General features: G+C 47.6%; 1 protein-coding gene across 1 annotated transcript; it reads right to left on the bottom strand.

Annotated features, from left to right (window-relative positions):
* Positions 1–6223: 6223 nt before the first annotated feature.
* On the bottom strand, positions 6224–25440 carry LOC139163508 (matrix metalloproteinase-9-like). The gene is made up of 10 exons (XM_070744310.1): positions 25282–25440; positions 24667–24896; positions 24292–24440; positions 11894–12025; positions 11630–11803; positions 10051–10224; positions 8947–9120; positions 7975–8130; positions 7072–7183; positions 6224–6470 (listed from the first exon to the last, which is right to left on the bottom strand). Exons 1-9 carry the CDS (start codon positions 25438–25440, stop codon positions 7077–7079), a joined length of 1455 nt encoding a protein of 484 aa, XP_070600411.1. The 3' UTR covers positions 6224–6470; positions 7072–7076.
* Between the last annotated feature and the right edge of the window lie 372 nt (positions 25441–25812).

Here is a 25812-nt window from a genome sequence, read left to right as displayed (position 1 = left end):
GATTAGTGGGCCAAATGCTGCCCTGGCCCTTGGGCCTCCTATGGCTCCCAGAAGACTTTTACCTTTCCTAGTGGTCTAAGTAGATGGTCTAATAGGGAGTTGTTTAAGAGGGATGGTTTGCATCCATCATACAGAGGTACCCAGGTGCTCGGTGAGGAATTCAGAGCTTTTTTGGACAGGCATTTAAACTAGGTAAAGGGGACAGAGATGTACCAGATGTGGAGGATTTCTGTCCCCGACCAATGAGGATACATCAGTTTCTGGAAGCTTATGAAAAGGGAGCTGAAAATAAAATAGATGTAGTTGTTGATGATAAGGGGCAAACTAATAATGAAAATAATGTTCTTCGGGTAATGTGCACGAATGCTCGAAGCTTGAGCAACAAGCTCTGTGAGTTAATGGCCATAATATCTAGAGATAATTTGGATCTGGTGGCCGTAACTGAGACATGGTTTAAGGATTCCAATGAATGGGAAATATCCATACCAGGATATACACTGTATAGGAAGGATAGAATAGAGAGAAGGGGAGGTGGAGTAGCCATTTATGTTAAAGAAAGTCTAAAAACAATACTAATTCAAAATACATGTAAAGATCTGGAGACCCTCTGGATTTGCATGCAAAATAAAGACGGTTCTGTCATTAGAATTGGGGTGATCTATAGGCCTCCAGGGCAATCTGAGGAACATGACAACAAGATGGTGGATGAGATTACCCTAATGGCAGTAAAGGGAGATATTGTGGTTATGGGTGATTTCAACATGCCTGACGTTGACTGGAATATCCCCAGTGCCCTTACATGCAAAAGTAAGAATATAGTAGAGGCCTTTACAGGAGCAGCTATGGCACAGCTAGTTAAGACACCAACTAGAGGGGAGAATATTCTAGATTTAGTTTTTACAAATGGGAATCGGGTTTCAGAGGTCAAGGTGGGAGAAAATTTAGGTTGCAGCGACCATCTATGTTTGTGGTTTGATGTAAAAACTGATTGTGAGCAATCCTATACTGCAACCAAAGTATTGGATTTCAGAAAAACAAATTTTAATGCAATGGGGGAATATTTAAATAATGAATTAAAGGGGAGGGATAAAATGGCAGGAGCGAGCACCCAGTGGACTGTATTAAAAAAGGCCATCTTAAAAGCCACAAGACTTTATGTAAAGCAAGTAACTAAAGGTAAAAGGAAGAAGAAACCGCTATGGTTTAGCAATGATGTAAGGGCTATAGTCAATGAAAAAAAGGCTGCCTATAGGAGGTATAAAGAGTCTGGAAGTATAGCTGATAGAGAGGTGTATAAAATGAGACAGAAGGAGGCGAAACAGATAATATATGCTGCTAAAGCCTCAAAAGAGGAAGAAATAGCAAAATCTGTAAAGAAGGGGGATAAAACCTTCTTCAGATATATTAGTGATAGGAAGAAGAAAAACTGCAGCATCACAAAGCTTAGTACCGGGAATAATACATGCATTAATGGGAATAAGGAGATCGCTGACCATTTCAATAGCTACTTCTGTTCAGTTTTCTCAAAGGACACCTTACAAAATAATACTATAGAGGGATATAGCATTGCTTCCAGCTGTACGGATTCAGCTCCAGTGATCTTAGAAGCCGATGTCTTAGAAGAACTTGAAAGATTAAAGATAAATAAGGCAATGGGTCCAGATGGCATCCATCCCAGAGTTCTTAAAGAACTCAGATCTGTCATTGCTACCCCCCTGACTGATTTGTTTAACCAATCCCTGTTAACAGGAGATGTTCCTGAGGATTGGAGAATGGCCAGTGTTGTGCCTATCCACAAGAAGGGCAGTAGAGAAGAAGCTGGAAACTACAGGCCAGTTAGCTTGACATCAGTTGTAGTTAAAATGATGGAGACTCTACTCAAAAAGAGGATAAATCAGCATCTAAAAACAATAACTTATTGGACCCAAATCAGCATGGCTTTACTGAAGGCAAATTGTGTCAGACTAATCTCATTGAGTTCTTTGACTATGTCACAAAGGTGTTGGATCAAGGTGGTGCCGTGGATATTGCCTATCTGGACTTCAGCAAAGCCTTTGATACGGTTCCACATAAAGAGCTGATAGATAAATTAGTGAAGATTGGACTTAATCCCTGGATAGTTCAGTGGATTTCAAGCTGGCTGAAGCATAGACATCAGAGAGTTATTGTTAATGGCGAGTATTCTGAGCAGAGACAGGTTACAAGCGGTGTGCCACAAGGGTCTGTTCTGGGTCCTATTCTTTTTAATATGTTTGTGAGTGACATAGGGGAAGGTTTGGTAGGGAAGGTTTGCCTATTTGCCGATGACTCTAAAGTGTGCAATAGGGTTGATATTCCTGGAGGGGTCTGTAATATGGTAAATGATTTAGCGTTACTAGATAAATGGTCAAAGCAATGGAAACTGCAGTTTAATGTTTCCAAATGTAAAATAATGCACTTGGGGAAAAGGAATCCTAAATCTGAGTATTGCATTGGCAGTTCTGTGTTAGCAAAAACTTCAGAAGAGAAGGATTTAGGGGTAGTGATTTCTGACAGTCTCAAAATGGGTGAGCAGTGTGGTCGGGCAGTAGGAAAGGCAAGTAGGATGCTTGGCTGCATAGCTAGAAATATATCAAGCAGGAAGAGGGAGATTGTGATCCCCTTATATAGAGTGCTGGTGAGACCACATTTGGAGTACTGTGTTCAGTTCTGGAGACCTCACCTACAAAAAGATATTGACAAAATTGAACGGGTCCAAAGACGTGCTACAAGAATGGTGGAAGGTCTGAAGTATAAAACGTATCAGGAAAGACTTAATGAACTCAATCTGTATAGTCTGGAAGACAGAAGGAAAAGGGGGGACATGATCGAAACATTTAAATATGTTAAAGGGTTAAATAGGGTTCAGGAGGGAAGTGTTTTTAACAGGAAAGTGAACACAAGAACAAGGGGACACAATCTGAAGTTAGTTGGGGGAAAGATCAAAGGCAACATGAGAAAGTATTATTTTACTGAAAGAGTAGTAGATCCTTGGAACAAACTTCCAGCAGACGTGGTTGGTAAATCCACAGTAACCGAATTTAAACATGCCTGGGATAAACATATATCCATTGTAAGATAAAATACAGGAAATAGTAAAAGGGCAGACTAGATGGACCATGGGGTCTTTTTCTGCCGTCAGTCTTCTATGTTTCTATGTTTCTATGTTTCTAGTGGATATCAGAGATTCACGCTCCTCCATGAGTCATCTAACCCCCTCTCTTCAAATTGACCCTAATAGAATAGGCCCACAAGTAACTGGAGTGGGAGGAACTGGAGTAGGAGTGCAACAATTATTACCTATTGAAGTACAATATGAAGATCAGAAAATAGCTGGAGTGGTTTTCTTATACATCCCTTCAGCAGAAATTAACATATTAGGATGCGACATGATGACCAGGTTACAAATATCCATTCAATTTCAACCTGAATACACACGAGTGTATGTTTTAACTGAAGAAGTCGAAGAACAGATTGACCGTATAGCCTGGACAGCTAAAGGAAATGGGGGGGGGAGAGATATCCCTCCCATTGAGATTAAATTAAAACCAAATGAGGAACCAGTTCATGTAAAACAATATAATATTTCTCAAGAGGAGAGGCTAAGGTTGCAGCCAGTCATTGCTCACAGTAGCTCATGCCCTCATCACCTCGAGGTTCGACTACTGCAATGGTCTCTACATGGGACTACCTTTGAAGAGTGTTCGGAAACTTCAGATTGTGCAGGATGCGGCCGCAGGAGCTATCGTAGGGTTACCTAGGTTTGCCCACGACTTTCCAACACTCCATAGCTGGCATTGGCTGCCTATCAGTTTCTGGTCGCAATTCAAAGTGTCGGTAATGACCTTTAAAGCCGTATATGGAATCGAACCAGAATACCTCTGGAACCGTCTTCTGCCGCATGAATCCCAGTGGCCAATGAGGTCCCACTGAGTTGGTTTTCTCTGGGTCCCATTGACTAAACAATGTCTGGCAGGCCCCAGGGGAAGAGTTTTCTCTGTGGCGGCCCCGGCCCTCTGGAATCAACTCCCCCCAGAGATCAGAACTGCCCCCTCCCTCCTTGTCTCTTGCAAACTACTTAAGACCCACCTATTTCGCCAGGCATGGGGGAATTGAGACATCTCCCTCAGGCTTTTATAGTTTTATGTATGGTATGCGTGTGTTGCATGTTTTTTAAATTATGGGTTTTTAGATGCTTTTTTAAAATTAGATTTGTTTACATTGTCACACTGTTTTATTATTGTTGTGAGCTGCCCCAAGTCTTCGGAGAGGGGCGACATACAAATCTAATAAATTATTATTATTATTATTATTATTATTATTATTATTATTATTATTATTATTAAGTCCAGGGAACTCCACTGCCAGCCCGGCTACCTCCTTGAGCAGCGCAGGCAGGGCTGTTGACACACAGCTGGGAGGCAGGTACATGAGCGACAAGCCCACTGGAAACCCTAGGTCCAACTTCACAAAGAGGGACTCAAAACCCGCAATCTTAGGAGCAGCGAGTCTGCCTAGGCAAACTCTATAATAGCCAGTCCTCCCCGATCCTTCAGGTTTGGCTTGGGCCAAACCTGAAACCCAGCTGGGCAAATTTCAGAAAGACGAACTCCTCCCTCTGGGCCCAGCCAGGTCTCAGTCACACAAACCAGGTCAGCCTCCTCCTCCAGGATCAAATCCTAGATGAGGAGAGCTTTATTTACAACTGACCTGGCATTAAGTAGTAGCAGCCTGAGCCAAGGGCCAGGATTTCGCTCGTCAGCAGTATCCCGTGTTGAGCACATAGGGCCGGAACAAGGGATCGCTTTCAAACAGTGAGGTCTTGTTCCCCGAGAGCGGCCTACCCCATGTCTCCTGCCATATCTGCCTCTTCCCAGCAGAACTGGAATATTTTGGCCCTCCACCACCCCAGAGATAGACTCCCCCATCCCTCCCACCTCTACATCGCCAGGTAAGCTGACCTTTCCATTCATAACATTACTCTCATTCATATCATACATGAATAGAAGAGAGCAGTTACGGAGGTATTACAAGAGATAAGAGAGTTCACCTGTGGCTGGGTGGGGTTCAACTAATAAGGGCTGCTGATAAATGGGCAGCGTGCCGGCCTCTCAGTGTGGAAGATTATCTGTTTGTGCTTGTGGATTTGCCTCCACTCTCTGGATTCTCCAAGGACCCTGTGCTTTGATATCTGGACTCTGAACGTAAATCATATTAACTGTGTGAGTTAAACCAAAGTCTGAAGGAGAGTAGCTGTGACGACTTCACAACTACTTGTTAATTGCTTTGAGTTTGGTTTTTTTGTGTTATTTCACTGCCTTCAAGTTTGTTTGTTTTACACGTGAGCCCTTTGACCCCAAAAAGAGGGTTTTGCTTCTATTTTCTGTGGATAAAGAAGGTATTGTTGACTTTTCCTGTGTGTGTGTCTGTTTTGGCTACTTTCGCGTTTAATTAGAGTCTCATGCCAAGAGTTGGCAGAAAAACTACAGATGTTAAAAACATATAAGAATAAGGTATAATTAAAAAAACAAAGACCTCGACCCTTCAGAGAATGACCAGGATTTTACATATGTCCACAGATATTGTCTTTTCCTTAATATTTCACTTCCTCCTCCTTCTCTTAAGACTTTAAAAACAGAAATAGAATAAGAGGAGATGCAGTTATCATGGTCATAATCTCTCTGACCCACAATCGACAACTGTCTCTTAGGGACAGAGTTCTGCCAGGGAACACTAGCATATTGAGAAGAGGACAGAAGACTCTCAATATAAGGTGAGTGGGGGGGTGTAGTTCGTTCTATACCCCCCTCTTCCACAGTGGTGGAAGAGGAGGGATATAAGCCATAAACCAGATTTTTCATTATTGTTATAACTTTGGTCACTAAATGAATGTTTGCAAGTTGGGGAGTATCTGAAAAACAACTTGTGGACCCATTTAACATCATAGGTTTTCCCAATTGGCCTGGCTGGACGTCTTGTTTACAATTAAAAGTGGGGCATTTGTGGCTTTTCTCAGGTGCAGGTCCTCCCATGCCAGGCCCAGGATGGAAAGAAGCCCCCTCCCCAAGACTGGCACCAACCTCCAGCATGATTCCCCCCCCCTAGTAAGCAGTTTCACCCCAATGGACAGAAAACATCAAGAGATGAAACAGAATCTAACTTTTATTTCCCCCCAAAAAAATAACAGCAGTGATACGAGGCACCTTGTCCAATTGACAGCAACCCAGGCAATACTCCAAGTGAACACCGATGTGTGTGAGAGAGAGAGGGGGGGGGAGGGAGAAAGAGAGGGGGAGGGAGAGAGGGGGGCATGAGCGGAGGCATTTGGAAGCAGAGTCCTGGTGGGGGACTGGTCCTCTCTCCCTGTTCAGGGCACAGGATGTCCTGCGTGAAGTACCCCACGCGTGTCAACAGGTAGAGGGGGCTCCTTTGCCAGCAGACGTGGGACCTTCCTGGAAGAGGGGAAACCAGTGAGGGGGAAGGTGAGCGGAGGGCACTGCGGAGTGGCTGCAAGGAGGGAATGGCAGGGACCCTCAGGGGAAAGCCCCTCCTGTGGGGCCAAGGAGGCTGGGCTGAGGAGGGGACTGGGGTTCAGGGGCAGCACCCCCATTCCTGCCAAGGCTCTGGGAATCTCCCCCCTCAACCGGATACAGAGCTTCCTGGGGGGTCAAAGGGGATTCTTCCTCCCTGCAGTGCTTGGATGGCTGGGGGGCATCCACCTGGCAGCCCCTTCACCTTCTTCTCAAAGTTGCCTTAGTCCCTGGGAGGGAGGGAGGGAAAGTCTCTTGAGGGGGGGCAGCTTCCCCACTGACATAGAGACAAGTGCCAGAGGTGGCCGGCAGTCTCCTGTCCATCGGCTTTGCATCCCACAAGGGAGTCAGGGGAGGGGGCAGAAAGAGCCCCCAGGCCACAAGCATCAAGAGGAGGAGAAGTTCCCCCTCACTCCCAGCAATTGAGTCCCTCCCAATGAGCCTCTTCCTCTGCACTGAGGAGGGGGCTCTATCCACTGAATCCAGCCATTCAGGCATGCCCCCCTCCGGCCTCGCCACTCACCCGTCCTAGAAGAAGTCCAGCGCCTCATCAACCACAGAGGAGGAGTCCTCAGCTTCGGTTTGGGCCAGAGAAGGGGAGAGGGGCGCCTGGTGCTGAGCACCCGGGTTTTGACCTATTGGAGGGGGAGAGAAGAGGGACCCTGTTAGCACTTTGTACATAACTGGTTGGGTTTGGCAACATATGAAGAAATTATCAATGCATGTTAAAATGGATTATAACACTATGGCATTAAGAGTTAGTGTTGCAGTCAGCCACAAGAGGTAGCAAGCAGCATCCCCTTCTCTCTCTCTTCAAGTTCTCTGTCACTGCTGTAGTAGCAACTGTGTGTTAAATGCTGGTTTATGCATTTGTAAGCTGAACAAGTAAGATATAGTATTGTATATGTATTGACTGATTTAACTGTGTATGGCTAGGATTGTTCTTGACTAAGATATTTGCCAAAGTAAGTAATATTTTATACACCTCATGAATCTGGTTATCAGCACCACTACTCATATCTCTGGGCCATCAGGTGAATATCTGCCCCCTCCACGTTTCCTCTGTGCATCCTTGCTAACTCCAGGGTTACTCTGTGAACAGAGCAACACAAACATCAGGGGTCCAGATTTGGGGGTGGGAGGAGACGGCAGAAAAGTCCCTGCCCTAGTGCAGAAACAGCTCAAGAGTGGAGCCCAGGAGGTGGGGAGGGTCTCCTTTAAGGGCGGGGATTGCTAGTGGACTGGAGGACCTCCAGGGGTCCCTCCACATCATGGTAAATGAACATGGGCTTCATGTTGTCCATGGAAGGGGCTTGTGGACCAGGGTCACTCAGGACACAGTGCGTGAACAAGAACCCTCCAGCCCAGAGCCACCCCAATTCCTTCAATTCAACCCCCCCCAGCAGCCCCCCACACCCTTTCTCACCGTAGAGAGACTGGATTCCTTCGATGTCGTCCAAATGCAGCTGTAAGTCAGCCTGGTAGGCGTACGTGGGGTACATCAGGGCTCCCGTGATATTGGAGTGACTCAGGCCGAGTGAATGGCCAAATTCATGTGCCGCAACCAGGAAGAGGCTGTAACCTGGGGTTTCAAAGTGACACCAGAGGGTATTCATTCATTCACTCACTCACTCACTCACTCACTCACTCACTCACTCACTCACTCACTCATTCATTCATTCATACATACAAGTTGAAAGGGACCTTGCAGGGCATCTAGTCCAACCCCCTGCTCAAGCAGGAACCCAACACCACCCCAGCCAGATAGACTGATCCAATAGACTCCCATCTAGTCTGGCTAGACCGAGCCCTGCCTTGGAGGCCTCACCTGGCGCCCTCAATCGCTAGGGCCCCTGGGTCATCCTCTCCCCTCACCACCCTTCCCCCTGCTGAGGAAGGCACCCCTTCCCCTAGGCCACACGTGGGGAATGTTGGCTCTTCTCTGACATGCGGACTTCAACTCCCAGAACTTTTGAGCTAGCCTGATTGGCTGAGGAATTCTGGGAGTTGAAGTCCACAAGTCATAGGGTGCAGTGATTAGAGTGAGCATTGGTGGTGCAGTGGTTAGAGGGCAGAACTGCAAGATACTTCTACTGCTCACTGGCTGCCAGCAGTTCAACAGATTGTGGCCAGCAAAGGGATACGGCAACCGTGGATGGAGTGCCGCTAACTTCCCTCTGAAATGGCACCTATTGATCTACTCACAGTTGCTTGCTTTCCATCAGGAGCTGCAGCAAAGGATGGGACCTCACCCTGCCTGTCGCACAGCACTCGGGCTGTCATCTGACAAGCTGAGTGTCGTTAATGGCCGAGCTGTTCACGCCCGGTGGGTGGGTGTGCTGAGCCCCCTCCCCACCAGCTTCCCTTGGGAGGCCAGTGAAAGGAGCTTCCCCCCTACCTCGGCCAGGGCAAAAGCCCCACTTCTGGTCTGTGTCGAAGTCGCTGGTTGTGGCACACCAGAGCCTCCTGTCGGTCCGTCCCTCCCTGGTGCAGCTGCTGTATGACTTGCCCCGTAATTTGAAGGGGAAGGCGCAGGGCTCGCCCTGGGAGTTCCCACCAATCACGGCCGTGTCTGCAGGTGGAAGGGTGGGGAGAGGTCAGCCATGGCCCCCAGCAGTTGCAACGGCCCAGCAGGACACTCCGAAGCCCCAAGGCCAGTGATGGGCCGATACGGGGGCGGTCAGGTACCCAGAACCGATAGAAAAAAAATTGATTTATTTTCTTTTTTCCCCCTTCTGTACTCTGGGCATGTTTTTCCTATTGCAAGAAATGAGGTTGAATGTGTATAAGAGCTTTGTGTGTGTGCGTGTGTGTTTATAGGACCCAGATTGTGGGGGCAATATGCTGGTTCTGTTTTTAAAAAGTGCTATTGCTAACATGTTGTAAGCCGCCCTGAGTCTAAGGAGAAGGGCGGCATAAAAATTAAATGAATGAATGAATGAATGAATGAATGAATGAATGAATGAATGAATGAATGAATGAATGATTGAATGAATGAATGAATGAATGAATAAATAAAGTAGATAATGTATATTTTTGTTTGCCTTTGTGTAACATGTATGTACACCTATAGCATCTATACATTGAATTAAATAGTATATTTTGGATGTTCAGTGATAGTAAATAGAGAAGGAAATTGTCTCTCTTTGAGGCGAGAAGAGGCCGGCACCCGAACCCTCCATCTGAGTGACATGAAGTTGGCCACCATTAAGCCAGTCACATGACCTTTAAGCCACCCCCCCAGTCACATGATCATCAAGCAACTCCTGGTCACATGGATGGCAAGACACACCCACAAAATAAGCCACGCCCACAGTGTGGTAGTTAAATGTTTTTGCAGCCCTTCACTGCCCAAAGCTGAAGGTGAGAATCTCAGGGCTGGTCCATGGGCTCTGCAGCTGCAGCCCCCCCACTAATGCCAGAACTGAGGGTGTCTCTGAGCACGTGCAGAGAGTTTTCCCCACCCTGCACCCCATCCTGAATGCCACATGGTCCCACGTACCTCTATTCGGGCACAAGCCGTATTTCTTGTCCTGGTCATAGTTGGCGGTGGTTGCGCACCAGCGGGAGCTGTTTGTGTTCCCGTCGGTGGTGCATCCCTGGTAGGATGTGCCATTGAAGACGAAGGGGAAGACGCACCTCGCCCCATTGCTGTTCCCGTCGTAGGTGAAGAGGACTAGCAAAGCAGCCAGGAAAAAGGGATTCGACCAATAATTCCAGGGAACTGAACTTCCCCCATTGCCTTCCCTGGGGAGGCAGCTCAGCCCCACTTGTTATTTGTTCATTCCTGAAATTTATAGGCCACCCAATCACATAAGTGACTCACAACTAAACAAGAAGCAAATTGCTTGTGGGGAGGGACACTTTAAGAAGCCCCGCCCACCAGCTCCTGGTTAGATTGTCATTGGGGCCTGTTTGCTCCCTCTCCTTTCCCCCCTGGGAGGGACTGTGCAGCTTTCCAAAGGCAGATGCCCCATTCTGGCCACCCCTCCATGTCCCCAAATGCCCCCTTCTGGCCATCCTTAAGGGCCAGGGTAGCGCAGTGGTTAGAGTGCAGCACTGCAGTCTCCTTCAGCTAACTGCTGGCTGTAGTTCAGTAGTTCAAATCTCACCATCGACTCTGGGGTTGATTCCTCCTTCCGTCCTTCCGAGGTGGGTCAAATGAGGACCCAGATTGTTGGGGGCAAGAGGCTGACTCTGTAAACCACTTGGAAGAGACTGGTCAGCCACTTGTCTGAAATAGTTTAGGGCAGTGGTCCACAACCTCAGCTCTGTGGACAGGGCATGCCAGAAATTGGGACATACAAAGAAACAAAGCCCCATTGGGCAGCACAGAAAACCACAGCTCCTCTGGTCCACTGTAAACCCCCTCTCCACGGAACCGGTCCCTGGTGCCCAAAGGTTGGAGGCCACTGGTCTTGGAGCTCCTGCTCGAGCAGAGGGTTGGACTAGCAGTAGCATTTTAGACCTATATACCGCTTCCTAGTGTTTTTCCAGCCATCTCTAAGTGGTTTACAGAATCAGTCACTTGCCCCCAACAATCTGAGTCCTCATTTGACCCACCTAGGAAGGAAGGAAGGAAGGAAGGAAAGAAGGAAGGAAGGAAGGATGGAATGAAGGAAGGAAGGAAGGATGAATGGAATGAAGGAAGGAAGGATGGAAGGAAGGATGGAAGGAAGGAAGGAAGGAAGGAAGGATGGATGGATGGATGGATGGAAGGGAAGGAGGGAGGGACAAAGGAAGAGCAACAGCATTTAGACATATACTGATTCATAGCGCTTTTACAGCGCTCTCTAAGCAGTTTACAGACCAGCCTCTTGCCCCCAACAATCTGTGTCCTCATTTCACCCACTTCAGGATGGCTGGAAGGCTGAGTCAACCTTGAGCCGGTGGTGAGATTTGAACTGCTGAAACACAGCTTGCAGTTAGCTGAAGAAGCCTGCAGTGCTGCACTCTAACTACTCAGCCAGCCTGGCTCTAGAAGACCTCAGAAGTCTATTCCTATTCTGCCCTGTCCAATCCCACTCTATTTCACACACACACGCGCGCGCTTTCCGTCTTTCCAAGTCCTGGCCACTCACGTTCGCTGGGGCAGAAGCCGTACATGTGGTCCTGGTCAAAGTTGGGGGTGGTGGCACACCAGGGCAGCCCGTCTTGTCTCCTATCGGTGGTGCAGGAGGAGTAGTTTTTGCCATCGGAGATGAAGGGGAAGTGGCAGGGAGCGCCGCTGGCATTGCCAAAGTAGGTCGTCACCACTGCTCAGAGAAGAAAAAGGAGAACTGGGCATCAGGCGGACAAGGCTCCAGGGCCCAGAGAAGCTCCAGCCGGAAAGGGGGCCCACTCACCGACCCCTCTGCCCAGCGTCCAGAACTCGTCTTCATCAAAATGGGCATCCCCATTGATGGGGGATTTGCCAGGAGCGAAGGCATGGGCCAGAACTCCACCCTCGCCATCAAACTTGTATGCGTCACCGTGGTCTGGGGAGGAGGAGAGAGGTCACAATCTGAGCAGGGATTATTATTATTATTATTATTGTTGTTGTTGTTGTTGTTATTATTATTAATTAGAGTTGGAAGGGCCCTTGTAGGTCATCTAGTCTAACCCTCTGCTCAGGCAGGAGTACAAACACACACACACACAGGGCCACCGATAGACGGGTACTACTGGGAGCCCCGTACCGGGCCCGGTGATTAGAGGGGCCCCACATTAACGCCGTCAATCAGAGCTTCCCTTTGGTAAAAGAAAAATAACCCGGATGAATGGACGTGAGGGAAACTCGAGGCGCCTTCCCAAAGCAAAAGAAAGAAGGTTTGTTGTCGTGTGGGGCTGGTCTTCAGAACCCGGTTGTAACTTATACCAGCATTTCCCAACCGGTGCGCTCCTGCTCGATGCCGCGGTTTTCGGCTCTCTCCTGCTGGGCCCCAAAGAAGGAAGGCAGGAAGAAGGAGAGCTTCATTCTTCGCGCCTTTTTCCCGCCTTCCTTCTTTGGGGCCCAGCAGGAGAGCGCCGAAAACCGCGGCATCGAGCAGAAGCCGGGGGACAGCTGCGAGCGGGAGCCCCAGGATGGAAGTACCGGCAGCGCCCCGCCCAGCTGGAACTTTCCTGGCGTCGGCGGCAAGTGGCCTTTGTGGCCCGGTGGGAGGGCACTGGCGGTAGGGGGGGCGGCTGCAGCGGCCACAGGCAGTTGCGGGGAGATGGCGGCGGCGAGAGGGAGCTCCAGGCGGCGGCGAGAGGGAGCGCTCTCTCTCTCTCTCTCAGCTGACTGCAAGCGGGAGCCCTGACGTGGCGGTTGGACGTGCTGCTGGACGTCGTACATGCTGGCGCTGCGGGCCTGGCATATACGGTTTCCAGCAGCACGTCCAGCTGCCGCCGTCAGGGCTCCCGCTTGCAGTCAGCTGAGAGAGAGAGAGAAAGAAAGAGAGACATATAAGAGAGGCAGAGAGAGAGAGAAAGAGAGACATAGCAAGAGAGGCAGAGAAAGAGAGACAGAGCAAGAAAGAAAGACAGCAAGAGAGGCAGAGAAAGAGAGATAGAGAAAGAGAGAGAAAGAGAGACATAGCAAGAGAGGCAGAGAGAGAGAAAAAGAAAGAGAGACATAGCAAGAGAAAAAGAGAGACTTAGCAAGAGAGGCAGAGAGAGAGAGACAGAGCAAGAAAGAAAGACAGCAAGAGAGGCAGAGAAAGAGAGAGAGAGAAAGAGAGAGAGAAAGAGAGACATAGCAAGAGAGTCTGGAATCTGAGCTTCAGGGGGTAATTTGCATACACCTGGTGCATGCTGGGAAGAAGCTAAAAGCTCACCGCGAGGCAAAAGAACACCGGGTTTGCTGACCAGGGAAGCAGAGGAACTCACCACCCAGGAATCTGAGCTTCAGGGGGTAATTTGCATACTCCTGGTGCATGCTGGGAAGAAGCTAAAAGCTCATCGCGAGGCAAAAGAACACCGGGTTTGCTGACCAGGGAAGCAGAGGAAATCACCAACCCAGCAACAAGAGCAGACATGTCACCTCTGCACTCTCCCGCACCCACCCTGCAACCTACCACACACATAAAGAACAACACACACAGAGAGAGAGAAGGTACACCAACCATGCACACAGAAGTCACTCCCCGAACAAGCATAGATGAAGACGGAATTGAATCCATGGTGTGCTGCAGTTTGTGCTCCATGTACTCACTCCTCCCCTCAAACCTCCAAAACTTTACCTGCAACAAATGCAAACTCATCCAGCTACTTGAGGAAAAAATCAAAAACCTAGAGAAAAACCTAACAACCCTGAAGCACCAACATCACAATGAGAAAATCCATCAGACTCCCAACAAAACCAACACCCCAGAGGAGCTAAGCCGAATCCACACCCCAGAAGCAGTAAATAGCTGGACACACATCACCCTAAGATGAAAAAACAAGCCTCCACCAACTCCAACCCTCCTCCTCCCAACCCCACTGCCTACAAGCAACAAATATTCAGTACTCTCGGAACAAGAAAACCTGCAAACATCTGACAAAGAACCACCAAGAACCAAGCACAGCACAACTCCACCAAAAGCCTCAACAACAGAAGCTAACCTCCCTCACCCCAAGCCAGCCAAAAAGAAAAGGAGAGTACTGGTAATTGGAGACTCAATCCTCAGGGGAACTGAGCCTCCCATCTTCAGACCAGACAACCAATCTAGAGAGGTGTGCTGCCTCCCTGGAGCTAAAATCTCTGACATAACTGAAAACCTCACCAAAATACTCAAACCCACGGACTACTACCCACTATTGGTGATTCATGCGGGAACCAACGACACAGGGAAAGACATGAACCAAATTATGAAAGACTATGACCACTTGGGCAACACAATCAGAAAAACAGGTGCTCAGGTTGTTTTTTCTTCCATCCTCCCCACTAGAGGACGACACCCCGCCAGAGAACGCAAAATCCCGCAGATAAATCACTGGCTTAAAGGATGGTGTCGCCATAAGAACTTCGGCTTCCTCGACCATGGCCTGCACTATCTCCAAGAAGGGCTTCTAGCAAGCGACGGGCTACACCTCACTAGAGCGGGGAAGAACCTCCTAGGCAACCGACTAGCCCAACTCATCAGGAGGGCTTTAAACTAGCTCTGAGAGGGGAGGGTGACCAAACTATACGACAAAACACTGAACAAAACAAGGAAGGGGAACGGGACAAGCCTACAAACAAACCTGAGAATAAAAAATTTCTACCTGCAAACAAACACAAACATCTAAAATGCCTGTACACGAACGCACAAAGCTTGGGAAACAAACAGGATGAACTGGAATTATTAATACACGAGGGCCAATACGATCTAATTGGAATCACAGAAACCTGGTGGGACGAAACACACGCCTGGAACACACAGATAATGGGTTACAACCTCTTCAAGAAGAACAGGTCAAACAAGAAAGGAGGAGGTGTTGCACTATACATCAAAGACCACTACACTGCCACAGAACTACATCCAACCAAAGATGATAACCCCCTAGAAATCATATGGGTCAACATAAAAGAAAAAAAGAGCAACACCACAATTGGAGTATACTACAGACCACCCAATCAAACAGACACAATGGACGACCTCTTCACATGCCAACTAACAGACATATGCAACAAACACAGCACGACAATAATGGGGGACTTCAACTACCCAGACATCAACTGGAAAACTAACTCAGCACCAAGCGGAAAGTCTGCCAAATTTCTTTCCAGTCTAGCTGACAACTTTCTAAGCCAAAAAGTTGAAACAGGAACCAGAGGGAATGCTATATTAGACCTAATACTAACAAACAGGGAAGAAACAATAGAGGGAACAGAAGAAGAAGGGAAACTGGGAGAGAGCGACCACGTCATCCTCAAATTCAACATAGTGCAATCACTAGCTACTATACCCAACACCACCACAGTCCCAGACTTCAGAAAAGCGGACTTTAACAAGCTCAGAGCGAACCTTGAACAATGCCCCTGGAACGAACTCTTAGAAGGAAAAACCACTCAGGAAGCCTGGGTGATCCTAAAAAACAGCATCATAGACGCCCAAAACAATGCAATCCCCATGAAAAGGAAAAACAGGAAAACCAAAACTAAACCTGCATGGCTAAACAAAGCCCTCGCAGATGACATAAAAGGAAAAAAAGCTAAGTACAAACAATGGAAAGAAGGACTCATAACCAAAGCGGAATATCAGCAAACAGCCAGTTCCTGCAAACAAAAAATAAAAACAGCAAAGGCACAATATGAACAACACCTTGCAGCGGAAGTCAAAGACAACAAAAAAAGATTCTTCCAACACATCAACAATAAGAAGAAAATCAAAGAAACAATCATCACACTAAAAAACGAAGAGGGTAGAGAAATCACAGACAGCAATGACCAAGCACAGCTACTCAACGCCTACTTTGCATCAGTCTTCACACAAAAGGGAACCTCCCTCCAACCAATCTGCAATTTAACTGCAACAAACTGCCCCAGAACCGAACTCAACATAGACAAAAGCACAGTGAGGGACTACCTGAGGGAACTCAACGAATACAAATCACCAGGGCCAGACGGACTTCACCCCAAAGTCCTAAAAGAATTGGCAGACACCATAGCGGAACCACTCCTCCTCATCTACCAAATATCCTGGATCACTGGAGACCTACCGGAAGACTGGAAGCGAGCTGACGTAGTCCCCATCCACAAAAAAGGCAAAAAGACCGACCCAGGTAACTACAGACCAATCAGTGTGACCTCTATACCTGGAAAAATACTGGAGAAAATAATCAAAAAACAACTTACCCACTTCCTAGAAACAAACAAGATCATATCCAATAGCCAGCACGGATTCATCAGAAACAAATCATGCCAAACCAATCTCATATCATTTTTCAACACCATAACCAAGTCAGTTGACCAACGCAAGTCAGTGGACCTCATATACTTGGACTTCAGTAAGGCTTTCGATAAAGTCGACCACAATCTCCTAATCCACAAATTAGAAAAAAATGGAGTAGATTACTACACATGTAGATGGATAAACAGTTGGCTGACCAACCGCACCCAACGAGTTGTCCTCAATGGCACCAAATCCACATGGAAAAAAGTAGACAGTGGAGTACCACAGGGCTCTGTCCTGGGTCCTGTACTCTTTAACATCTTCATCAACGACCTGGACGAGGGAATAAAAGGGGAACTAATAAAATTTGCAGATGACACCAAGCTGGCGGGGGTAGCCAACACCCTTGAGGACATGCTCAGAGTACAAAAAGACCTAGACAGACTATCACAGTGGGCCCATACCAACAAAATGAGGTTCAACACCGACAAATGCAGAGTCCTCCACCTCGGCAAAAAGAACCCTAGACATACATAAAGCCTGGGAGATACCCCACTCAGCAGTAGTGACTGTGAAAGAGATCTTGGAGTCTTGGTGGACAATCAACTAAACATGAGTCAGCAATGTGCAGCAGCAGCCAAAAAAGCCAACTCAATCCTAAGCTGCATCAACAGAGGAATACGCTCCAAGACCAGGGAAGTACTAATACCACTCTACTATGCCCTGGTCAGACCCCACCTGGAGTACTGCATCCAATTTTGGTCACCTCACTACAAAAAAGACATCGAAACTCTGGAGAAGGTGCAAAAAAGAGCAACCAAAATGATTAGGGGACTCGAAACCAAGACTTACGAAGAGAGATTGAGAGAACTGGGCGTGGACAGCGTAGAAAAAAGAAGGTCTAGACGGGACATGATAGCAGTTTACAGATACTTGAGGGGTTGCCACGGTGAGGAGGGGGTCTCTTTATTCCCCAGGGCACCAGAGGGCCGGACGAGGAACAATGGTTGGAAGCTGACCAAGGAGAGATTCAACCTGGAAATAAGGAAGAACTTCCTGACGGTCAGAGCGATCAACCAATGGAACTGCCTGCCAGGGGAGGTGGTGAACTCCCCAACTCTGGACACCTTCAAGAGGAGATTGGACTTCCATTTGGCTGGGGTGCTGTAGGGTTTCCTGCTCATGCAGGGGGTTGGACTCGATGGCCTAACGGTCCCTTTCAACTCTATTAATAAAAAAAGAGAGAGAGAGAGAGGCAGAGAGAGAGAAAAAGAAAGAGAGACATAGCAAGAGAAAAAGAGAGACTTAGCAAGAGAGGCAGAGAGAGAGAGACAGAGCAAGAAACAAAGACAGCAAGAGAGGCAGAGAAAGAGAGATAGAGAAAGAGAGAAAGAGAGACATAGCAAGAGAGGCAGAGAGAGAGAAAAAGAAAGAGAGACATAGCAAGAGAAAAACAGAGACTTAGCAAGAGAGGCAGAGAGAGAGAGAAAGAAAGAGACAGAGAGAGAGAGAGAAAGAGAGAGAAAGAAAGAGAGATAGCAAGAGAGGCAAAGAGAAAGAAAGAGACATATAGCAAGACAGTGAAAGAGAGAGAGAAAAAAGCAAGAAAGAGATAGCAAGGGAGACAGAGAGAGAGAGAGCAAGGGAGAGAGAAAAACAGAGGAAGGGAAGGAGGGAGAGAGAAAGAGAGCAAAAAAGAGAGGAAGAAAGAAAGAGGGATGGAGAGAGAGAAAGAAGGGAAGGAAGGAAAAGAGAGAGAGAAAGAGGGAGAAATAGAGCGAAAGGGAGGAAGAGAGAGGGGTTTTTTGTCCAAACTTTTCTTTAGCCCCCCCGCCCCCCCTTTCAATGTTCCCCAGGATTTTGAAAATATGAATAATGTGCCGCGGCTCAAAAAAGGTTGGGAAACACTGACTTATACAACGATAGAATCTCTGTATTATCAGAGGGTCTCCAACCTTGGCGACTTTAAGACTTGCGGACTTCAACTCCCAGAGTTCCCCAGGCAGCTTTGCTGGCTGAGGAACTCTAGGAGTTGAAGTCCACAAGTCTTAAAGTCGCCAAGATTGGAGACCTCCTGCTCTATCTACACTGCTCAAAAAAATAAAGGAAACACTTAAACAACACAATATAACTCCAAGTAAATCAAACTTCTGTGAAATCAAACTGTCCACTTAGGAAGCAACGCTGATTGACAACTTGGAGTTTATATTGTGTTGTTTAAGTGTTCCCTTCACTTTTTTTTGAGCAGTGTACTTTGAAATTAACTTGGATACCACGGGCTCGTTCAGACCTGCGTTCACCGATGGGCGTAAAAACTAGATCGAAAAGGATATTGAGATGTGAAGCAATATGAAATTGTATTTGGGTTTTTTTTACAGCTCCTATTTTAATACCACTGATAACTACACAACCCCCTGGATAATTAGAATAGAATAACAGTGGGAAGGCACCTTGGAGGTCTTCTAGTCCAACCCCCTGCTTAGACAGGAATCCTACACTACTTCAGACAGATGATTTTTTTTTAAAAAAAGTAGTTATTATGTAAACATTAAAAATAATCTATCATTTTACAATATACTTATTTCTTTGTTTAAATTTTGTATTTGCATTTTATAAGACAAGCAACAAAACAACACAACATAACAAACACCACCCCCGTCCCTTTTGAACTGTTAAAGATAAATAAGGCAATGAGTCCAGATGGCATCCACCCCAGAGTTCTTAAAGAACTCAGATCTGTCATTGCTACCCCCCTGACTGATTTGTTTAACCAATCCTTGTTAACAGGAGAAGTTCCTGAGGATTGGAGAATGGCCAGTGTTGTGCCTATTCACAAGAAGGGCAGTAGAGAAGAAGCTGGTAACTACAGGCCAGTTAGCTTGACATCAGTTGTAGTTAAAATGATGGAGACTCTACTCAAAAAGAGGATAAATCAGCACCTAAAAAACAATAACTTATCGGACCCAAATCAGCATGGCTTTACTGAAGGCAAATCATGTCAGACTAATCTCATTAATTTTTTTGACTATGTCACAAAGGTGTTGGATGAAGGTGGTGCCGTGGATATTGCCTACCTGGACTTCAGCAAAGCCTTTGATATGGTTCCACATAAAGAGCTGATAGATAAATTAGTGAAGATTGGACTTAATCCCTGGATAGTTCAATGGATTTGCAGCTGGCTGAAGCGTAGACATCAGAGAGTTATTGTTAATGGCGAGTATTCTGAGCAGAGTCAGGTTACAAGCGGTGTGCCACAAGGATCTGTTCTGGGTCCTATTCTTTTTAATATATTTGTGAGTGACATAGGGGAAGGTTTGGTAGGGAAGGTTTGCCTATTTGCCGATGACGCTAAAGTGTGCAATAGGGTTGATATTCCTGGAGGCGTCTGTAATATGGTAAATGATTTAGCTTTACTAGATAAATGGTCTAAGCAATGGAAACTGCAGTTTAATGTTTCCAAATGTAAAATAATGCACTTGGGGAAAAGGAATCCTCAATCTGAGTATTGTATTGGCAGTTCAGTGTTGGTAAATACTTCAAAAGAAAAGGATTTAGGGGTAGTGATTTCTGACAGTCTCAAAATGGGTGAACAATGCAGTCAGGTGGTAGGGAAAGCAAGTAGGATGCTTGGCTGCATAGCTAGAGGTATAACAAGCAGGAAGAGGGAGATTATGATCCCACTATATAGAATGCTGGTGAGACCACATTTGGAATACTGTGTTCAGTTCTGGAGACCTCACCTACAAAAAGATATTGACAAAATTGAACGGGTCCAAAGACGGGCTACAAGAATGGTGGAAGGTCTTAAGCATAAAATGTATCAGGAAAGACTTCATGAACTCAATCTGTATAGTCTGGAGGACAGAAGGAAAAGGGGGGACATGATCGAAACATTTAAATATATTAAAGGGTTAAATAAGGTCCAGGAGGGAAGTGTTTTTAATAGGAAAGTGAACACAAGAACAAGGGGACACAATCTGAAGTTAGTTGGGGGAAAGATCAAAAGCAACATGAGAAAATATTATTTTACTGAAAGAGTAGTAGATCCTTGGAACAAACTTCCAGCAGACGTGGTAGATAAATCCACAGTAACTGAATTTAAACATGCCTGGGATAAACATATATCCATCCTAAGATAAAATACAGAAAATAGTATAAGGGCAGACTAGATGGACCATGAGGTCTTTTTCTGCCGTCAGACTTCTATGTTTCTATCCTCACAGTTCCTTCTTTATATAGTTATACGGCCTGTAACATCAGCGGTTATTATATGATTATTCTATAGTTCCAGTAAAACTAAGGTCAAGTTGTTGCTATCATAATCTTATGAATAAAGTTAATTCTGGGAACATCGGGTTTTATTTACAGCTATTTTCAGATGATTATCTAACATCTTCTTAAAAACTTTAAAAAAAAGTAGTTTTAAAATGGCGGGGGGGGGGGCAGACACTTAGGCTGTATGGGGCCCCAAAATTCCTGATGGCTGCCCTGCGCACACACACACACACACACACACACACACACACACACAGATATAGAATGATAGAATGCTGTACAATCAGGCCAGAAATATATTAACAAGGGAGATCAGGGCAGCAAAAAGAAATAAGCTCTGAAAAGCTAAAGAATCAATTCTCAACAAATGAACCAGCAAACATGTGGAAAACTCTCAAAAACAACCACCGGTTACAGCAACCTCCCTTCCCAAGCTGAAGGAGATCAGCAATTGTCAGATGACCTGAATGTGTTCTCCTGCAGGTTTGAAAAGAAACCTCAACCACTTATCTGCACAACCTCCATCCCAGACACACCAACAACAGCTAAATCTTCTACAACTGACCCCATCCCATTGGGTTTACAACCCCTAGTGATCACAAAAAGGGAAGTGAAAGATCTATTTCTCAGACAGAAGCCTGGAAAAGCACCAGGCCCAGACAAGATAACTCCTGCTTGCTTAAAAGTCTGTGCTGACCAATTGGATCCCATCTTCACCCAAATCTTCAACAAATCACTAGAGTTGTGCTATGTTCCTTCCTGCTTCAAATGCTCTACTATCATCCCAGTGCCGAAGAAGCCCTCCATCAAGGAACTGAATGACTACAGACCAGTTGCTCTAACATCTGTAGTTATGAAAACCTTTGAAAGGCTAGTGGTGTTCCATTTGAAAGCCATCACGGATCCACTGTTAGACCCCCTGCAATTTGCATACCGAGCAAATAGATCAACAGATGATGCTGTTAATATGGCTCTACACTACATCCTTCAACATCTTGAATCTCCAATGACCTACGCCAGGGTCCTCTTTGTGGACTTCAGTTCAGCATTCAATACCATCGTACCGGACATTCTCTTAACCAAATTAAATCAGCTAGCGGTACCTGAACACACTTGTAAGTGGATCACAAGCTTCCTAGCAGACAGGAAGCAGCAGGTGAAGCTAGGAAAAATCACATCAGATACATGTACAATTAGCACAGGTGCCCCCCAAGGCTGTGTACTCTTACCACTTCTCTTCTCTCTATACACTAATGACTGCATCTCAAACGATCCATCTGTTAAACTACTGAAGTTTGTAGATGATACAACAGTGATCGGACTCATTCGAGACAATGATGAATCCACATACAGACGGGAAGTTGAACAACTATCCTTGTGGTGTGACCAGAACTGAACACACTCAAAACTGTAGAAATGGTGGTAGACTTTAGGAGAAACCCTTCCACCTTTCCACCTCTCACAATACTAGACAACACAGTATCAACAGTAGAGACCTTCAAATTTCTAGGTTCTATCATATCTCAAGACCTAAAATGGTCACCTAACATCAAAAACATCATCAAAAAAGCACAGCAAAGAATGTTCTTTCTGCGCCAGCTCAGGAAGCTCAAACTGCCCAAGGAGCTGATGATCCAGTTCTACAGAGGAATCACTGAGTCTGTCATCTGCACCTCTATAACTGTCTGGTTTGGTGCTGAAACCCAATAAAACCCGGTGCTGAAACCCGACACAGACTTCAGAGGATAATCAGAACTGCAGAAAAAGCAATTGCTGCCAATCTGCCTTCCATTGAGGACCTATATACTGCCAAGTCAAAAAGAGGGCGGGGAAAATATTTTCTGACCCCTCACATCCTGGACACAAACTGTTTCAACTCCTACCCTCAAAACGTCGCTACAGAGCCCTGCACACCAAGACAACTAGACACAAGAACAGCTTTTTTCCGAACGCCATCATTCTACTAAACAAATAATTCCCTCAACACTGTCAGACTATCTACTAAATCTGCACTTCTGTTCTACTAGTTTTTCTCATCATTCCTTTCACCCATTTCCTCCCATGTTGACTGTATGACTGTAACTTGTTGCTTATATCCTAAGATTTTTATTAATATTGCTTCATAGCTTATTTGACCCCTATGACAATCATTAAGTGTCGTACCACATGATTCTTGACAAATGTATATTTTATTTTATGTACGCTGAGAGCATCTGCACCAAGACAAATTCCTTGTGTGTACAATCACACTTGGCCAATAAAATTCTATTCTATTCTATACTATATATGTAAAATATTTTTGCTGATAATGAAAAGGAAGAGTACAATAGATCTATTTTAGGCTTATTAGCCTTCATCAGGTAGCCACACCCTTACTGGGATTTGAACCTGGGGCCTCTGCCTTATAAGTCATAGCCATTAGGCTACAGGCTCATCTCCTGTGACAGCTTGTACCAGGGGAGGGTTGTGTGATTTTTTTTGTTGAGTTACCCTGGTATATTGAAGGAGCATCACAGCTTCCTTTCTGCCTCTCGGCCCCACCAGGAGTCAAATTCCACGGCAGATAAACTTTTTTATAGCCGACAACTATAATCTATAGGTGTAACATATTTTTGCTGATAATGAAAAATTATATGCAATGGTCCCTCTACTTAAGAACTTAATTCAGGAGGAGGAAGAAGAGGAGGAGGACAGTCGCTGCCGAAGAAAGAAGGGGAGGGGAGGGGAATCAAAAAAATCCAAAACTTTAAGGCTTTTTTTTTAAAAAAAGAGGGACTCTGAGGCGGCAAAGAGGAGCACACACCTCCCATACACCCGGTGCGAGGCTGCCTCCCATACGCTGCGCCAGAGAGAGGAAAACCCAGGTGGGCGAGAGGGGGGAACCTCCCGCTCCTTTGACCAAAAGGCTGCTGCTGCTGCTGCTCCCTGCTTCCTCTTCCTTCCCATGCTGAAGGGCTTCCCTCTCCTCTCACTCACTCCCTTTGTAGCCGTTGCCTTTCCTTCACTGTGGTGACTCCTTGGTTTAGCTGAAGCTGAGTTGATTCAGCTGGGGTGAAGCGCCCCCTATTGCCTTTCCACACCCAGACGCTCCAGGAGGCAACTTGCGTCGGGTGTATGGGAGGCAGCGCAAGGGAGTCACCACAGGGAAGCGGTTTATTCCCTCTCCAAGTGCCCAGAGAAAGGGAAATGCTTTGTTCTCTCTGGGCTGCCAAAGCCTCCTTAAGCGCCACTGAAAGGCTCCTCTGGCAGCCCAGAAAAGCCCGAGGTGGCCGGGATTGAAGGAGGAATGGCAGGAAACTGACCAGGGACATTTTTCCGGGCTCGGGTTCTCAAGTAAAAAAGGTTTCTTGAGAAGAGGCAAAAAATCTTGAACACCCAGTTCTTATCTAGAAAAGTTCTTAAGGGGGGTGTTCTTAAGTAGAGGTACCACGGTATTTACATATTTTTGCTGCTAAGTGAAAAGGAAGGGAGCCTGTGATAGATCTATTTCAACCTTGCTATGTATCATCAGACAGACATACCCTTACTGGGGTTTGAACTTGTAGCCTACTGCATGAACAGCAGGATATTAATTTATATAAACAATTCTTTTAGGCCTGCAGACAGATGTGAGAGGTGTGATCCCAGCTGCCCCCTCCCCTCCCCCTCACCTCGGGTTCCAAACTGGATGAGAATGTCCACCTCCCCATCTTGCTGGCGGGTGAAGGTGAGGGGAGTCACCTGCCTCCAGACATCGAAGGCTCGGGCGAAGGCGTCATCGATGATGGAGCGATCCAGGTCAGGGGAATAGTTGACCACCCTGCGGAAGTGTGGAGGAGGCTCAGAGGCTTAAATCAAGCTCCACCTCCAGCCCCTCCTCACACACATACCACAAACACACACACACAGAGGAAAGCACAGGTGTGCCTCAAGGGAGGGCAGCCTTCCCAAGTCTGCTGTCCTCCCACCCCAGAAGACTTGTGGTTCCCTCCGCTTGCAGCTTGACACGGGGGCCGCCAACCCGCTGAAAGTACCCGCCGGCTCACCGATACGTGACGTCCGTGTGGTCCCACGTGGGCTTGTTCCTGAAGGTCGTGTAGCGACCCACGTCGGGGACCCCACAGCGGGGCGCGCGCATGGCCGTGAGGGTGGCGGCGTCCAGCTCCCCTGTTTCCGGCAAGCCCAGCCGCTTCTGCATGGCCTTCAGGGGGGTCTCCAGCATCATCTGCGCCTCAGGGTTGGTCGCCTCCAAGTACCCGTAACGCTGGAGGTAGCGCTGCGGAGAGAGAGGGAGAAACGGCCGCTAGCTGGCAGGGGAAGGGCTCTACGGTCAAGCGGCGGGTGGGCCCTGGGGTTGACCCCCAACCCTCCTCCCGGGACCGGATCCCTCGGATCGCCTCCACAGTCCCCGGGAGACACTGGCGGGGCTGCCTTCCCACAACCTGACCGGGGTCGGGCGAGCGGAGCGCACCGTCACTTAAGACGCCCGGCGCCAGCGGGGGACTCGAGGCAACCGGGCGCCCCGGAGGAACAGAGGCGCCCCTCTCGCCCTGCAGCCGCGCTCGGGCTCTCTCGGGCTCCAGGCGGAATAGGAAGGCGGGCGTGTGTGTGTGTTTCCGTCCAGCGGAGGCGCCGCCACAGCGCGCAGCTCGGAGACTCACGGCGGCCAGCTCCCGGTCGCTCAGGGGGCTGTGGGCGTCCCCGGGGAAGGTGATGACCAGGGGGGCCTTCCCTTTCGTTTGCGCGGCCCGCGGGCAGGGCAGCGGCGGGAGCGCCAGGAGGAGGAGGAGGAGGAGGCCGGCCGGGGTTGGGAGGCTCATGGCTGCGGAGGGTCTCGGGCAGGGCGCGTCTCTCCTTCGCGGGCTCTGCGGGGAGCGCGAAGCTCAAGCGAGCACAGCCGCCTGCAGCCCGACTGCCGGCGGGGCTCTTTATGGTGGGCGGGGAGGGGGGAGGAGGCGGGGGGGGAGGCTGATTCACCGCGGTCTCTCCCCCGGTGGAAGAGGGGCAGAACCGGCGGGGCGCTGCCCCTTCCCCGCCTGGTCTCGCCAGGAAACGCGAAAGGCGGCGGGCACTAGCCAAGGGGTCCAAGAGGGCGGCCGTCCGCCTCCGCGGGGGCTCGGAGGCCGTTGCAGCCAGGAACCCCCGGCCCCCGCCGCATCTGCCTCCCGAGTCCTTCGTGGGGTGACCCCGGA

Source organism: Erythrolamprus reginae, chromosome 3, assembly GCF_031021105.1.
Source record: "Erythrolamprus reginae isolate rEryReg1 chromosome 3, rEryReg1.hap1, whole genome shotgun sequence".
In the NCBI taxonomy this organism is placed as follows: Eukaryota; Metazoa; Chordata; class Lepidosauria; order Squamata; family Dipsadidae; genus Erythrolamprus; species Erythrolamprus reginae.
This window is presented reverse-complemented; position numbering and strand designations above follow the sequence as displayed.

What these genes read in the sequence shown, in the direction of transcription:
- LOC139163508 (XM_070744310.1), bottom strand. Translation starts at nt 25,440, where the DNA reads ATGAGCCTCCCAACCCCGGCCGGCCTCCTCCTCCTCCTCCTCCTGGCG. An exon ending in CATCCAGTTTGGAACCCGAG is followed by an intron (nt 12,026 to 24,291) that starts GTGAGGGGGAGG and finishes CCTCCTCCCCAG; the next exon opens with ACCACGGTGACGCATACAAG. An exon ending in CGGCTTCTGCCCCAGCGAAC is followed by an intron (nt 10,225 to 11,629) that starts GTGAGTGGCCAG and finishes CTGCTTTGCTAG; the next exon opens with TCCTCTTCACCTACGACGGG.